The sequence below is a fragment of the Telopea speciosissima genome, chromosome 8 (genome assembly GCF_018873765.1).
Source record: "Telopea speciosissima isolate NSW1024214 ecotype Mountain lineage chromosome 8, Tspe_v1, whole genome shotgun sequence".
Taxonomy (NCBI): domain Eukaryota; kingdom Viridiplantae; phylum Streptophyta; class Magnoliopsida; order Proteales; family Proteaceae; genus Telopea; species Telopea speciosissima.
The window spans coordinates 2,373,486-2,391,123 of NC_057923.1; the positions used below are offsets into that span (position 1 = coordinate 2,373,486).

Below are 17,638 nucleotides of genomic sequence, written 5' to 3' on the forward strand. Positions count from 1 at the left end.
CTAAATGCAATGTAACCCTACCTGATAGGATTCTTCCTCTTCCATTTTCTACTGTCTGCTCTATCATAACATAACCCACTCACCAACCCCTTTAACTTTTAGAAACCCTGCCTTCTCAAAATTCCTCATTGGTACTTTCATCTTCCTTTAGTCATCAAAAGTAGCCCTTAATGAACCTAACAAACCTAATCCTTATTCTAACATCCTATTACACAGCAGACATCTTGCTTTCCTAGGTTTGTTTGTTGATTGATCTCATTCTCTAGACATCACAAAATTTCTTACTTGCACCAAACACATAAAACAGGAAGTCCCTGAAAGGTAAGTAGGCCCTACAATACATTTCAAGGACCCAAGGTCAAGATCACCATTATATATATATACACACACCCACATATATATATATATACATATATACACACACACACACATATATATATATATTAGTCCATCTTGTGCATATATCTCTAATATCTATGACTTAGAATATTGTATGGAGGCCATAAAATAACCAGTTCTTTTTCCATCACATCAACATGATAACCTGGAAGAAGATAACATGTAGCTAACCATAAGCTCCAAACTAAGCTCCAAACACCCTTCCAGGAGATCATCCACTCCCCGTGACACAACCCAAAATAAACGAAAGTAGTTCTACATTAGAACACACGAAAAATGTAGTGGAGGAAGCACTACCTCCTCATCGCCAATGACCCAATGGCAAGCATTTGGTTAGACAAAACTCCTTTCAATAAACCCATTTGGTAGCTTCACCACCAATAAAAAAGGCCATCAAAGAAATCCCTTCACCCAGATTGTAGGCCAAGAGCAAGAAGTATGTATGGTTCTGAACAGAGCTTCAAATTGCGAGGATGATAAAAGACCCCCGAACCATCTAATTTCCTAAGACTACTTACAACTTGCTTTATAATAGTATCCAATGGCAAAATATCATAGCAAGATGGATTTGCTTGATGCGTTTGGTCAGGTGGTACATGGTAGTCTTCATCTCTTCCAACTAGTAAATTGGAAAGGTGTCAACAATTTTGCCACCTCAGGTTCCCAACACCAAAACAGTATCTGCAAGGCCTACAGTAGATCCGTTGAGATGAGCTATGAGTGTGATAATTGTATCGACATCCTAGTTGTTGAGGTCTCCTAGGACAAGTTAAGGATCCACTTTGGTGGAAATAACACCCACACAATCACTAATTAGCTCCTTATCTGTTGATAATCTATATTCTACAAGAGATTTATGAGACTATCAAATGACTGCTCACTCCAACCCCCCCCCCCCCAACCCAAAAGCAGCTTCTCATCTTAAAATTTCTTTTCAGAAAGGTTCCAATTTATCCATACTGGATTGTAACGACCCGAACCCAAATAAGGTAAAAGGTACTGCCCTCACTGGTGCTGATCAAATGATCATCGCTATACCTCGATTTATTATCACAACTCCTATATTTCATAACATACACAGCGGAAGACTTACTAATTGGTATATGCTTCATAGTTCTAAAGAGTATTTACAAACAAATAGTAACACTGGTGGCAGATAATTGCATTCAGTATCCAAAAGTTATAACAATTCCGCTACATTTTTCTTACTTCTTGAACATATCTTATACATTCTTACAAACACAGAAGCATATTAGCAACCCTCATTGGCTACTCATCCCTGTCTCTCAAGTTTATGCACCTGACATACAAACATCCATTTGTATCTGGTTCAGTATATACACACTCTTCTACAATCTCATTTGTAAAGTCAACATATAAAATGAGGCGAGCTAAAAGCCTAGTGAGGAGAATCAAGCTATATAATTAATCATGCTTATAAGGATATTCTATATACTTCAACAGTTATAAACATCATTTCTGAAGTAAAACCTAAGTCTAGTCATCTTGGTGTCCTACCAATGGTTTTGCCGGCCATCCACAATCGTCTATTCTAATCCTGATTCCAGTCACTGAAACACTGGGGAGCAACAATGTGAATGTGATCAATGATTCCCCCAGATACACAATCTACTTCCTTGTTCCAGTCATCGAAGCACTAGGGAGGACCATGCACTAGTAAATTGCTAGTATAAGTGACTATCTCTGGTTATGGGTCTACTCCTTATTCCAGTGACCGAAGCACTGGGGAAGATTATAATCAATCGTATTACATATTATGTATTACATCTTCCCTCATCCAGTACATATTCTCCTATTGGAAAGGGATGACAGTCACAAAAGGGTTCTGCGTTCATTTCTTTTCATATAAACGCATCATATCCATGGAACTAAAACTCGCAAGATCTCAACGAGTTTCTCGCTTTTTCAAGACCTTGAGATGAGATCTTAGGCGATAAGAAAAATTACCCCATCTCGGGTGAGATCTCATGGTTTTGGTCATCTCGATGGGAAATCTTGATATATACACACCCTATTTATGCAAACCTTGGTATACAAACACGAACAGATACTTATTTATGCCTAATATCATTTAAGTAAATGAATTACAAAATTCATTTACTTAAGATATTATTCATAAATAAGCAAATACCTCCTATTTGAATCCAATAAAAATAGTTAAAAAATCAAATTCCAGAAGGATAAAAAGTCAACCACCCAGTTCAAGAACAAAAACTGGATTTTCGGCTATAGGTGCAATTTTCAACTTTTGAATGTTGGTGTTTTTCTCAAATCTAAAAATTCAATAAATCTTAATATGGTAAAACATTACTAAAAATCAAAAGTGTGGTAACGTATTCATTTGTTTTGATGTCCAAAAAAATGTTTTCATTCAGAGTGATGTTGACAACATTCGCTCACACCAAATTAAGTTTGACCGGTACATAACTCCTTCAATATAAATCAAATTTAAGCAATCTTGGACTTGTTGGAAATCTTTGTTGCTTTCCAACAAATCCAAGATTGCTCAAGTCTAATTTATATTGAAAAAGTTAAGTACCGGTCAAACTTAATTTGGTGTGCGCGAATGTTGTCAAAATCGCTCTTTGAATGAAAATATTTTTTTGGGCATCAAAACAAATGAATATTTTACAGCACTTTTGGGTTTTAGCAATGTTTTACCATATTAAGATTTATGAAAATTTTAGATTTGCGAATAACCCCAGCCTTAGAAAGTTGAAAATTGCACCTACCGCCAAAAATTCAATTTGTGTTCTTGAACTAGGAGGTCGACTTTTTATCCTTTTAGAATTTGGTTTTTTAACTATTTTATTGGATTCAATTAGGTGGGTATTTGCTTATTTATGAATAATATCTTAAGTAAATGGAAATACAAAAACATTTACTTAAATGATATTAGGCATAAATAAGTGTCTGTCCTAGTTTCTAGCATATGTGTCTGTCTTGGTTTCCCACTAACTGAAACTCCTATTTGGACTTCGATTTTTCAAATCTAATAGTGCCATTGTGTTTAAATGGCCCAAATAGGCTGTATACCAACTTTAATGACCAAACTATGTCTAAAACCCACCAAAACCAGCCAACGAGTTAAAAAAAAAATTAAAAAAATACCCCAACTTGTCGAGATCTCGCCGCCAACTCGCTATTTGGCCAAGTCGAAACCTGTACTCGAGATGAGTTCTTGATCTATGATCATCTCACATTCATTTCATTTGTGCATGTCCATACTTTGCATTCATTTAATCATTTCCCATTTCATTCATATACCTATTCATTTCCATACAAAAGCATCATGTCTTATTATATAATATAAGAATCAGCTTATCTTAACATGGATCATTACCATTGTTAAACACATAATAGTCATACTTGTGCTACTGGACAGTTAACACATATCAACATACAATCAACCAGCCTATACATTATAGTATATATATTCTCTCACATAATCAATACATCATACTTCATATTACTAAACGTATCATTCATATACAAACTGCTAAACGAACCTCATTTCTTTGCCATTCTAATTTCATTTCTTACAAATATATCGTTTCACATTCATTATTTTACTTGTTTCATGTTCATTCCTTGCATTCATTCAAATCATTAACACATAGTAATCATACATCAATTCATAACCATATTCCCCTCACATCATTCGTTCTTACAAACATATACATAACCATGATCCCTCACCTTTGTTTCCTTTCGATTTGATCACCTCTACGATCGGTAGATAATTAAGTACGTGCAAATACCCCTCAAGAATTCAATCTACACTTCAAATAGGTCTTTCAAACTTTGCTTCTCTGCTCAACTTCCTCTTCAATTCTTCTTTCAATTTAGACTTTCAGCAATATAAATCCCTTAACCCATATGTAAATAGTAAGCAACTAACCGATTAACCCATCAAAGAAATAAAAACTACGCTAGAGGAGAAGAAGAAACTAAGCTTACCTATACTACCTTTTCTTCTTCCTCTTCTTCTTTCTTTCTTTTCTCTAACTCAAGAACTCAGCAGCCTCAGGAATTTCCAGTAACTATGTGACGGTCCCAGCCTTGCCACCACCTACTTAAGCATGCACATGGTGGCTGCCTCTAAAGCGACCATATGATCCACTAGTGTGCTTAGTCAAATCAGGTCCATGGCCACCTCCTCCTTCCAGCCATGTAGTTGGGTTCCTATTACCACCACCACCTTGGCCATGCAAATGGTGGTTGTTTAGACTTGGTCAAACAAAGTGGCTAACCTTTGATTACACCTCACCCTTATGTCATGTGGCTACTAATTATGCCACAATTTCATCATTTCCATGCACCATGTGGCAGTCCTTAAGTAGGACACATGATCTAATCATGATAAGACACCTTTAATCCCTCATTAATCCCCTTAATAAATAGGATTAACTTAATTAATCAGATTAATCAAATACTTTTCAATATTAAATCACTAAGATTAATATAAGCATGCAACCCTATGCTCGCACTATTCATCATAAATAAATAAAACAATTCAATAGACATTAAAATAATAATAAATAATCCAAATCAATATTAGAGTATTATACTAGAAATGTGGGGCATTACAGGATTATTCTAAGACACATCTGAGTCCTAAGTTTATGCTATTCACAAGGGCATCATCTACTCGAACGACATCGGCCCTTCTCCCATCTTTCTCTTCTCCTTTCACCTTAGTTTGTAAAGCTTCTGCCTGTTTGTAAAGCTTCTGCTTTTATTATATTTTGGTATCAGAGCCATAGTATGCTCTTAGGATTGCTCACACCAGAGCTTGGGTAATTTGCTTATGTTCTAAGAATAGCAATCAGGACAAAACAAGGCATGAGCATTATGTAAAAGAACAAGAGCATGGAGGAGGATCCCACACTCAATGCCCACACTAGGTGAATTTTTGTGCTTGAAATTGACCCAGACAAGCAAAGTGTTGCCATCCGCTCTTACTGTTTTGGATACAAGATCTTATGGTCAACATACCAGGGAAAGAAAATAAAGCAAAGGAAAAAAAATCATCACATAAAGGATTGCTAACAACCGTATCAGGCCAATTTTTGGTTTTGAAACATCTCCTACCTGGGATCCATCAAACGGTTGTCCTTTCCTTTGGGACCCGCATGTCTGCACCACATCAATTAACAGATCCACCCGACAACCCAGGACTAGCTTTGTCGAATCACATAAGTTAATGAAATGCAAGGGAGAATCTTATCGTCTGCTTAGGATATCTCAACCCAGATAACCAAAATCAATCATAAGATACTGAGTCATGTATGGTGAATTGCAGTTCTACTGCCTATTTAATTTTTTTGTTTTCTAATTCACTGAGTAAAATGATAGTGTTTCTTTTGTTAAATAGGTAAATAAATTTTGGGGCCCTTCAAATGATAGGTGTGCAGTCTACCATAACTTAACAATAGATGCATTCAGAACTGTAACTTGTGAATCTTCAGTGCAAAATCCACTTCATTCAACTGTTACTTCATGAAGGCTATAAAATCTAAGTGCATCTGTCTTAAAACAAGTAATCAAGAAAGAACATACTTGACGGGATTTAGCACCAATTTTATTTAAATATGCAGCAAAAATCCTGGTGGACATGCACTCTCCAAATGAAACTAAATAGTCCTTTGTCCGGGGAGTTAGCTCTTTCATCATAGCAATTCCCTTCAGAAGTTGCTCCATTTCTTCAAGGTGATCTGCAAATTTTCCAGAGGGGGGGGGGGAGAAAAGCAAAAACAGAGCAGGGGTAAGGAACCACTATACTCGGTTAACAGGTTAAAATACATGGTTGTGAAAGACCCAAGGCCAGAGAAGGCTAGTTTAAAGACTCCAATATACAGACCAGAAAAGATAAACTTTTTTCATAATATTAAGAAGATCAAGGAGACTTAAAATCAATCACAAAAACAGAATAACAGAGGTCATTCATGTAAGAAGAGATTGAATAATTTCACAATAAGTCATTAAAATGCGAACATCGACATCGACAGGATAGAAGGGGGTTCCAGCAACAGCCGTTAATGAAGCAACTTTACAACTTCCTCTTTAAACAGCCCACCAGTTAAAGAATGAGTCCAGCTTCATACCATACTACTGTTTCATACTCCATAGTGATGCAGTTGCATTTCCATAGCAGGACGGGCTTGATCCCCATCTGAAAAAACGAGTCCAAGATGAACCAGGTACAAACCAATGTTTTGGTATACTTAGGTAATTATTGAGTTTATTTTATTAGGCGTTATTTTTGTCAATTCATATTTATTGTTTTATTCACGTTTAGCTATTGTTGGTAGGAGTCTGGTTTAAAGTGTTTCAGCTAATGATATGCATTAGTTGAGTTTGAGTCTCTTTAGAATTTGGTTTCAGTTTTAAATTACAATTGAGATTAGTACTCTTGACTCTTGAATGTGTGTGTGTATAAATGGATTGGAATGAAATGCTTATCTTAAGTTTATGTTGACTGTTGTAAGAGCCGAACTGCTTGTTCAAACCAGCTGCTCTCTCTCTCTCTCTCTCTTTGCTTGATTCATACTTGGTTTCTCTGTATCAGGTTTGATTACCTCTTTTTCCCTTTCTCTCCCTGTTATTATTCCTCGCCTATCCTTTATTCCCTCCTTGTTTATTCATGTTACCTTATTTTCCTGCAACTGTGTTATTGGGTTGGGGGGAAATCATTAGACCTCAATTGGATCCTCACGGATCAGGCTGAAACTTGGGGGTAACTTCTCCATCCTAGGACGGCTTATAGTCTAGAGTTTGAGGTTGAAATAATATCTGAAATGAGAACTCTACATCAGATTTCGAATCTGATTCCCGCTCTTCCACTAGGGCCAGTTGCAGTATAAAATTATCCTCACTTCTATTATCTGTTGGGACTTTTATTTCTTGCATTCAAGAAGGCATTGGGTTGCGATTCTCCACCTGAAATTTCAGGTTGATTGATGGTCGATAAAGGAGTTCTCTCGAAGTATGCAGGTTCTGTTCAACCGCTTTGTCTGATTGTTGAGAGGTAGGTAATGACCTACTTCCAATATTTACACATATTTGAGTTTGTTAAATGAATACTTGAGTGATTAGAATCGATCACCCAAGCCCCTTTATTTATATTAACTTGAAGTACATCTGATCAAAGTACAAATAGGAATAATAACACCTCAGTCCTAGTCCTACTAGGAATTCCTAATACAACTAGGAATGCCAGAATAGGACTCGGCTGAGTGTAAAACAATAAAAATAAAATAAAAGAAAAGAATCTAATCTGACTAGCACTACTCCTAACATGACTAGGACTAATCCTAATCAGCTAGGACTAGTAGCACTAATCCTAATCAAACTAGGACTGTTTACCCCAATCGTGTAAGCAGCCTATTCCAACACTCCCCCTCAAGTTGGAGCAAAGATGTCGATCATGCCCAACTTGACTAGATTGGGATCGAAAAATTTTCCAAACAATCCCTTGGTGAAGATATCAGCAAGTTGATCTGCAGATGTCACAAGGGGAATACAAACCAGCCCAGCTTCTAACATCGCTTTGATGAAATGCCTATCTACCTCAACATGCTTGGTACGATCATATTGTACTGGGTTGTGTGCTATACTGATGGCAGCCATGTTGTCGCAGTATAGCATTATAGGAAGACGAATAGGAACACCAAGATCTTGTTGCAAACCTTTAAGCCATAGTAACTCACAAATACCTTGTGCCATAGCTCGAAACTCAGCTTCGGCACTAGAACGAGCAACCACATTTTGCTTCTTGCTACGCCATGTGACAAGATTTTCACCTACAAAGGAGCAATACCCAGAAATAGACTTCCGATCTACAGAACCAGCCCAATCAGCATCACTGTATGCTTCTATCCATAGATGACCATGCGTGGACAAAAGAATTCCTTTTCCAGGAGCTGACTTCAAATAGTGCAAGATACGAAAAATAGCCTCCATATGAGAAGAGTAGGGATCATGTATAAACTGGCTCACAGTACTCACGGCGACAGCAATGTCAGGACGCGTGTGTGAAAGATAAATCAACTTCCCTACAAGTCTTTGGTCCGGCCTTTATCAACAGGCTCACCCTCTTTCTCCTTGAGTTGAACAGTAGGGTCCATAGGAGTATCTGAAGGATGACAACCTAGTAACCCGGTCTCAGTCAATAAGTTTAAGACATACTTCCTTTGGGAGAGAAAAATGCCTTTAGAAGATCTGGCTACTTCAATCCCAAGAAAGTATCGTAGTTTCCCTAGATCTTTAATCTCAAATTCTTGTCAAAGGAAGGTCTTCAACCGTCTGATCTCATCACCATCATTGCCAGTAACTACTATATCATCAACGTAGACTATAAGAACAGTGATTTTTTCACCAACCCTCTTTATAAAGAGTGTGTGATCAGCATTACTCTGCTTATAGCCCACAGAAATCATGGCCTTGTAGAACCGACCAAACCATGCTCGAGGTGACTGCTTCAGCCCATAAAGTGCACGCTTCAGTCTACATATTTTTCCTTGGTTTCTGTCACAAGAGAACCCTGGTGGAATATCCATATACACCTCCTCATCCAGTGTTCCATTTAGGAAGGCATTTTTTACATTAGCCGCTGCAAATCCCATCCAAGGTTGACTGCACAAGATAATAACACACGAACAGTATTTTAACTTTACAACAGGTGCAAAAGTTTCCTGGTAATCAATGTCGTATGTCTGAGTGAACCCCTTAGCCACGAGTCGTGCCTTATACCTATCCACAGTGCCATCCACCTTCTGTTTCACCACAAACACCCATTTACATCTAATGGTTTTCTTCCCAGGTGGAAGAACCACAAGCTCCCATGTGTTATTTTTCTTCAAGGCGTCCATTTCTTCCATCATAGCTACCTTCCACTTTCCGTCTAATAAAGCTTCCTGCCAATTGTTAGGAATACGAACAGAAGAAAGAGAGGAAACAAAGGCACGAAAGGATGGGGAAACGGAATCATAAGAAACAACATGAGATATGGGATGCTGAGTGCAAGTTCTGACACCTTTGCGAAGAGCAATAGGTAAGTCAGGATCATTACCAAGTGGAGAGGCAGGTTCTGGATCTGGGTCTGGCAATTGGATGGGTACTGGAGCAACAGTTGATTGAACCTGCTTATGTTTCCTTGCATAGGTCTTCACATTACTGGCATCAATCCTCCTCTCGAAATTCACTAATAGTCCTCCTGGATAGGAGTCCGGACCAGGGTAGATTGCTCCCCCGAATAGAAATGGTCTCCCCCGTATAGGAACCTCTCCCCGACTCGGGGGAGTACTAGGGCAAGCCGAACCGCTTGGACTCATGGTAAACAGATGAAGTGGAGGTGGAGAGTCAATAGTCAGCACATCTTCACTAACACTCTCCCCCTGAAGAGGTGGGGATACAAAATATGGAACATTTTCATGAAAGACAACATCCATGCTGACAAAAGTCCTACGGGATGGAGGGTAGTAGCATTTGTACCCCTTGTGGGTAGCAGAGTAACCCAAGAAAATGCAGCGGAGGCTACGTGGGTCAAGTTTACCAGGGGACCTAGTATCCCTAGCATAACAAACACAGCCAAACACCTTAGGTGGGACTATATAGGAAAGAGAGCCAAGTAATAGCTCAATAGGGGCTTTTGAAATAAGAACCCGACTGGGCAGCCTATTAATTAAATAGGCTGCAGTAAGGACAACATCCCCCCAATAAAGGGAAGGGATATTTCGAGCAAACATAAGGGCCCTAGCCACCTCCAAGAGGTAGCGGTTTTTTCCCTCAGCCACACCATTTTGGGTTTGAGTGTCGACACAGCTGGTCTGATGGAGGATTCCATGTGCAGCAAAGTATTTTTGGAACTGACCTTCCATATACTCTTTCCCATTGTCACTCCTCAAAATTTGAAGAGTGGCATTAAACTGGGTCTTAATCATATGATGAAAGTGTTGAAAACATTAAAAAACTTACTTTTTGTGTGCATAAGGTACACCCAGGTGAACCTAAAATAGCAGTCAATGAAAGTGACATACCACCGATGGCCAGTCAAGGAAGCTTTCCTACTAGGCCCCCACACATTAGTATGAACAATATGAAATAAGGAAGAGGATCTTTTATTAGAAATAGGATAAGTTGAACGTGTCTGTTTAGCCAAGACACAAGGCTCACAAAAAAATTCTTCCTTATTACAGTCTTTAACTAATGCTGGAAATAAATTTGATAAAGTACCTACGGGAGGATGGCCTAGTCTAGAGTGCCATTTATGTAAATCAGAAGAGAAAGATGCCGAAAGTAAAGCCTGAGGAGGATCGCCATCAAGCAGGTCCAATCCGCCATGCACTTTACCCGATCTAATCGTCTTCCCCGAGTCCAGTTCCTGAAAAACACAGTGAGTGGGAAAAAAGGTCACTTTACAATTCAGGGATTTAGTGATACAGCTAATGGAAAAAAGGTTAGTTGTAAATTTGGGAATATGCAACACAGATGACAGTGTAAGGGAAGGAGAACAACCAATGGATCCTTTCCCTGAGATGGAGGAGAGGGAACCATCAGCAATTTTGACTTTATCCTGACCAGAGGCAGGAGAATATGTATTAAAAAGACTAGAAGAACCTGTCATGTGATCAGTAGCACTGGAGTCTATGATCCATGGAGTGGATACTACTGATGCACAATGGCCAGCAAAAGAAATACCTGTACGGGCAAAGAAGGAACTTGAATTGGCAGCAGACGTAGTAGAGGTAGTTGATGTGTTCAACATACGACGCAAAGCCTGGAGTTCTTCCTGGGAGAAACCAATGTCAGCAGTGGGAGTTGGAACTACACTTTCAGTATGATTGGCTTTGTTTTTAGACTTAGCACGACCACATTTGGTCTCAAAATCAGCTGGCTTTCCATGTAATTTCCAACACTAAGCCTTAGTGTGATATGGTTTGTTTGGTAGTAGAAGTAGCAACACTGTCAGCAAAAGCAACAGGAGTGGAACCAGTAGTCTGTACGGCTGATCTCTCAACTTTGGGAGTAATCATCATGGCGGCCCTTCGTGTCTCTTCACTGTGAACATAAGAAAAAGTCTCCTCTAGTGCAGGGAAAGGAACCTATCCAAGGACTTGCACCCAAATAGGGTCATAGTCATCATTGAGGCCAGCCAAAAAATCATAGACACGGAATTAGTCTACATAGGTGTGGTAGGTAGTAATATCAGTAGTAGTAGTAGGCTGGAACCGAGCATAGTGATCCAATTGCTGCCATAAACACTTGAGGCCAGCATAGTATTTGGTGACAGTCATCTCCTTCTGGGTAGTGTCTTCCTGATTTCATAAACCTGAGCACCACTACCTGAACGACCATAAGTGCCCTTGACAGCTGTCCATATCTGTGTAGCAGTGTCAAGGAGAAGATACTGACTAGGGAGGTCAGTGATCATAGAGTTGAGAATAAAGGACATTACCAGTGCATCATTGGCAGCCCATTTAGTATGAGCAGCCCCTTCTTCAGTAGGTTGTTTGGTGGTGCCAGTAAGATGGCCAGTGAGTCACCTTCCGGCCACTGTTAGGGATAATGATCTGGCCCAAATTAAGTAGTTTGTACCATCAAACTTGATGGCAGCAGCATAAGGGAGAAAATCAGACCTAGTTTGATCTCCTCCAGAAGTAGCAGTAGTCATCTCTAAGTCACCCATGATTCAGCCAGGCAGAAAAAATTTGAGCTGCCCTGTGATAACAAAAACAAAGGCTGGCATACAGCAACCAACTGCCCTTAAACCAAAACCAAGAAGCAGGGTCTAAGAAAAAAAAAACCCTAAGAAAGGTAATCGATCTGGTTTTAGGGGTCTTCAAGTGCTGAGAAAAAAATCTGCAGACATAAAGTCTTCAAAGGCTGAGAAAAAATCTGCATTGATGGTACTGATTGTTGATGAAGTAGATGTGATAGCAGCTGTCCAATAGAAACTGCAGGAATGGATCCCAATAATCATACCAGTGTCAAATTGATAGAGGAGACTGATCTGCAGGTAGGGAGAACTCCAAACAAAATCGCAGAGGAAGGTGCAGCAGCTATCGATCCAAAAAAGGCTTCTTAAAGCATCAAGGGATGAGGTGATTAATTAGGGCAGCATCTAAACAACAGATCACCTCATTAGATCTGCCCTAATTCAGAAGAAGAAACCAAAAAAAGGTGAAGAAGATCGGATGAAAGAAAAAAAAAACAGAGAAAACTGAGAAGGAGAGAACCAGAAATCGAGAAAGCTGTTTTTAGATCAGATTCTGCTCTGATACCATGTTAACAGCCTTGGAATGAATGCTTGAGTGATTAGAATCGATCACCCAAGCCCCTTTATTTATATTAACTTGAAGTACATCTGATCGAAGTACAAATAGGAATAATAACACCTCAGTCCTAGTCCTACTAGGAATTCCTAATACAACTAGGAATGCCAGAATAGGACTCGGCTGAGTGTAAAACAATAAAAATAAAATAAAATAAAAGAATCTAATCTGACTAGCACTACTCCTAACATGACTAGGACTAATCCTAATCAGCTAGGACTAGTAGCACTAATCCTAATCAAACTAGGACTGCTTACCCCAATCGTGTAAGCAGCCTATTCCAACAGAGTTTCTATAAACTTTGGTGGGCCCACAGCAACCAACAATTGGGATTTTGAACTCGGGGACACATTACAAAGTCTGCATAAAACTAAAATGAAGACCTATGTAAGTTATCCATATTAAGGTCGTGTTCGGACACAATTCTAATTCTGAGATAATTTTTAAATTAAAGTTTTGACTGGAATTCTCAGAATTGAAGAATCACATTTGCATGCACAAAAATCATGCATTGATTCTTACTTCAATGTGGGTCTCATTGACAATGGGATGACAATTGTGCAAGCAAGCCCCACATTTGAGATGCATGGCCAGCTTACTCCAATTCAAGTTCTGATTATTCATAACTCTAGAATTATTCCCGAATCGAAGAATTAGTTGAAACTCCATGCATCAATTCTAAGTATGGAAACGTACTAATTGGCCCTCAAGAATTGATCCAAACTGTCGCCCCATGCATCAATTCTAATTCTTGCCGAGGATTGATAAAATAATTGTATCCAAACGTGACATGAGTGAATTATTTTATCATTTTGATCAGCAGTGGAAATTACAAGAAACTAGCACTGATGCCCATACTAAATTCAGTTATGACAGAGTTTGGATATGGATATTCAGGTATTAATCAGGCTTCATATCTAATAACACGATTAAACTTTTGTCATGGAAAAAGAAAGGATACAGCAAAAAAGTCAGATATGGACAAGTTTGTTTCATATGAATTTTTTTATCTAAAAAATCAGGAGTAAAATCAAGGGATATAATCAGCAACCAACCAACTCTATAATAAATGTAGAGGAAAAAAAGCCATTGAAAGGAAAGAAACATAGAAATCCATTAGCTAGTAAGCATCTTCAGATCCTTGCAAAACTAAGACAATACCCATACATCCATAATTGTCAATATATATCAACAATTTACATTTACAATGTATAAAAAGGTCGTAACAAAAGAGCAAAGAAACTATTCAGTCAAGTTATCAACAGATTATTTTCTGTCGTCAAAATTTAAGTCCTTCCATGTAAGAGTAGAAGGAACTCTGCGATGTAAAATTGGGGGAGGAAAACCATCCATGATTTTTACTAGAGAAAAAATATAAGAAAATGCATGAGAGGGACTGAAAGAGAGGAGAGAGACCCTGACCTTGCTCAGGCAACAGTGTAGGTTATGCAGCCAATGAGCCAAATGCCAGAGTCTCTGAGTGGCATTTGCAACTAAATTAATAAATATGACTAAAAATCTACTGTTCTCCTCTGTATTGTCTCTGAAGGCTAGATTCTAGGGCTCATATCAAACTAAGAATATAATGCTTCTTTTATTTACATATGGCTTGCCTTCGCAGTTAATCCATTACAACAGAACAATTTCCATCAATCCTAATCTTTCTCTCAAGGCAAAATGTAATGATAGAAAACTTGTCCACTCTGTCAGCATTCAACGATAGGGAAGAGACAAAAGGAGGAATCTGAACCATTAAAACAGAGCAATAAGTATTACAAATAATACATTAACATTTACAGGTTAAAAAGGTCGCAAACTTTCCCAAATCTTTGAATCAGGTGGACAACAGTAGTCTGTTTTTCTTTTTGAAACATTTAGATCTTCAAACGTCCTTCTAAATCATTCAATTTGGATTCTAAAAACACCACGACATTAAATTAGTCACTTGATCAAAGGTGATGACTAGTCAGAAACCACACAACAATACGACATGCAATTTATCTCTCAAAGTAGACAACTGCGGCTGAGAACTTTCTGAGGACGTGAGTCAAAGATAGGGTTTACAGTGATCTAAAAGAACTATTCTTTGTCTAGTGTTTTCTAAACATAGTTAGTTAAAGACTTTCATGTGAGCACCAGCACTATGAACCAAAACCCAAGCTACCTAGCATCAAAAGAAACATGGCTTGTCTCATGCATAAACTTAAGTACCATACAAGATTATGAACATCTTATTCACCCAAAAAAAAGGTTCTTAACATCAAGACCGACCTCCTGCTACAAATAGCAATATGGCAATAAAAGAATAGACCATATTTAATAGCTATATAACTCTGAATTGATTAACGTGTTAACTGAAAATGGAGAACGGCACGGATCACAATAAAGGAACTCACCAGAAATAGTAGATCTATCCAGTCCAAGCTCATCAACCGTTCTGAACAACGCAGAAGCATATAAACCAGGTGTGAGAATAATTCCAAGAAAGTAAGAGAGCTGGGAGGATAAGCCCACAAAATCAGAAAGGGAATCCAAAGAGATTTTCATACCTAAGATGAAGTTCTTTTATAAAGCTCAATTCATCAATTTCAGAGACATTTGAGACACCGCAACTAACAGCCTTTTCACCGGCCTGAAACCCAACCATTTGATTTTATCATGAGCCCCCTCCAAGAAACAACATAAGCAGGAGCTACAAGAAGAGACTCATTCGTACCAGTAGAAGTTTGTTCGTTGTCTTTCCCATTGAGGAGAGAACAATGACAGGCCTTTCTCCGGGAAAGCTGAGAATAAGTTCGGCAACCTCCTTCATTCTTACAGCGGAGGCCACCGAAGAGCCACCAAACTTCATGACGCATGTCAGCTGCCCGGCATTCAGATCAGAAGTGGGTTTCGTGGTGTACTCCTTGTCAACCAAAGTTGCTAAACCTGCGTCGCAACTGACTTTCAAAACATTCCTTCTACAAGCACCTTCAAACGTAGTACATAAAAGCTCCGAAGTCGAAGCTACGGAAGTCGTAGATTTAAGGCGATATGATGGGACAGACAAGAAATGCGAGGAGATCCTTTTGAGTCCCGCACAGGGAGTCTTAACGCCAGCGCAATGCAATGATGTCGCCATGTTCAAGAAGTTCAAGAAACGGCAAAAACAATGTTACAATAACCACGCAGATCTGTTCAGGTCAACGAATGAGGAAACCTAGGGTTATCACATCAACGAAAGAAAGAGACAAAAGCCGGAGGGACACTGTTCCGACAGAAAACTTCAAAGATATCTTCTGAACACAGATTTGCGGGCGAGATTATGTTCGTCCTCTGGTTCGACCACCAGGCAGGGTGCCTGAACATTCCACGACTGATATCAAACGTCCGACACGATTGTGAATGTTTGAAAGCCAACAGAAAACGAAGAAGACGATACAGTAAAAGCTTTAATGCAATTAAAAACTAAAACAACCTCAGCTGAAAAACGAAAAATAATAATTACAGAACGTAAGGGAGTGCAGGAATTTGAGGGGGGGGTGGGGATCTCTGTTGCATACGCAAAAGAAGTTCATTCAAAAGTAACAAAACAGACGAGAACGACGGACTTCGTTATTGAAAACCGACATTGAAATACATAGACAACGTAAAATTGAAGGGACAGGGAGAAGCTCCCAGAGTACCTCAAAAGTTATGGAAAGCGAAGGAAGAACACGAATTGAAGCGTATCTCTAGTTACCTTCAGGAGCCCTGGCCTTCGTCTGAGAAATGAAGGAATGCGTGAATAGGCGGCAGGCGGAAGTTGCAGCGCTTTAATGAAAGACAAGGACGGAAAAAAAAATACAAAAGAAAATAGGTACAGTGCGTTCGTGGAGGCAGTAACACTAGGGTATAGGGTATAGGGTATAGGGAGAGGAGGTTTCCATTGGGCCCTTTCGTTTTGTTAGTTTAGAGTTTAGACTTTAGATACACATTTCAGTCAAAGGGCTAAAAGCCTAAAAGAGTCTCGGCATGCGTGGATCGTGGTTACAAACGAAACCCCCCACTCTCCGAAAAAAGATAAAAAGGGCAATCAGTGGGGGCGTGGGCCGCGTGGCAGCGTGTGTTTGCTTAGACAAAAATCCTCCCGCGCTACCTCAGTTGGACTGGACAGTCGAGATGCGATGGATGACATTAGAAGAGGAAGAGGCCAAGAGGCCAAGAGGCCAAGAGGGTATGCTGAAGTGAGCAAGCGGCATAGGGAACACGTCAATCAATGAGTCTCGATTTAACGGCATCAACCACAACCATAGGAGCGCAGTATGGTGTAGAGAAACACAGCGTATCTGCCTTATCAGCTCACGGAAATTTCACCATAAATAGTATTGGAATTGAATTCATGCTAACGTCTTCTTGTGCCTATTGTTCTCCTTCGGATATAGACGAGACATAGACAAGGAGGTGCTACTGTATGCTACACAATTTGTCAATGTTTTTCAGATCTCATGTCCACGGGGCATCTAAGGGTTGGATTGTGCAGCACACATTCCAATGGCACCTAGTCAGCTATCGGGATGTGTGCAACACAGTCCAATGGTTAGATGCCCCCTAGGTACTCCTTGGGCATTGGACTCTCTAGAGAGGAGCTCAATCCTGTTTTTTCCTCTCACTATTATTTAAATGGAAAAAAAGTTTTCTAAACCGCCAAGACAAGCTATGCTAGCATCTCTCTCTCTCTCTCTCTCTATCCTCATTTGTATGAAACCATTTTATCGTTCCTCATTAACATGCTCTCTATGCTGCTTAAAGAACCCTTTCCCTAAAATATTAGAATACAAAGATCTCCACATAGATAGTTTGAGAATCCTTTCACACACCCTCACATCCAAACTATGTGGAACACACTAACATTCTTTCCTCTC

The 17,638-nt window shown here is 39.2% G+C and overlaps 1 protein-coding gene across 2 annotated transcripts in view; it reads right to left on the bottom strand.

Annotated features, from left to right (window-relative positions):
* The window catches only part of LOC122672862 (aspartokinase 2, chloroplastic-like), a 32,055-nt gene extending 15,931 nt beyond the window's left edge, over positions 1 to 16,124 (bottom strand). Inside the window, exons 1-4 of one of the 2 annotated variants that reach the window (XM_043870360.1) lie at positions 15,472 to 16,124; positions 15,305 to 15,387; positions 15,152 to 15,192; positions 5,983 to 6,137 (exon numbers count right to left, since the gene is read on the bottom strand). In XM_043870360.1, coding sequence (XP_043726295.1) covers positions 5,983 to 6,137; positions 15,152 to 15,192; positions 15,305 to 15,387; positions 15,472 to 15,876 — 684 coding nt within the window. In that variant the 5' untranslated portion in view covers positions 15,877 to 16,124. The remainder of the gene's footprint in view (positions 1 to 5,982; positions 6,138 to 15,151; positions 15,193 to 15,304; positions 15,388 to 15,471) is intronic. The other variant, XM_043870361.1, reaches the window with a different exon arrangement.
* Positions 16,125 to 17,638: the final 1,514 nt, after the last annotated feature.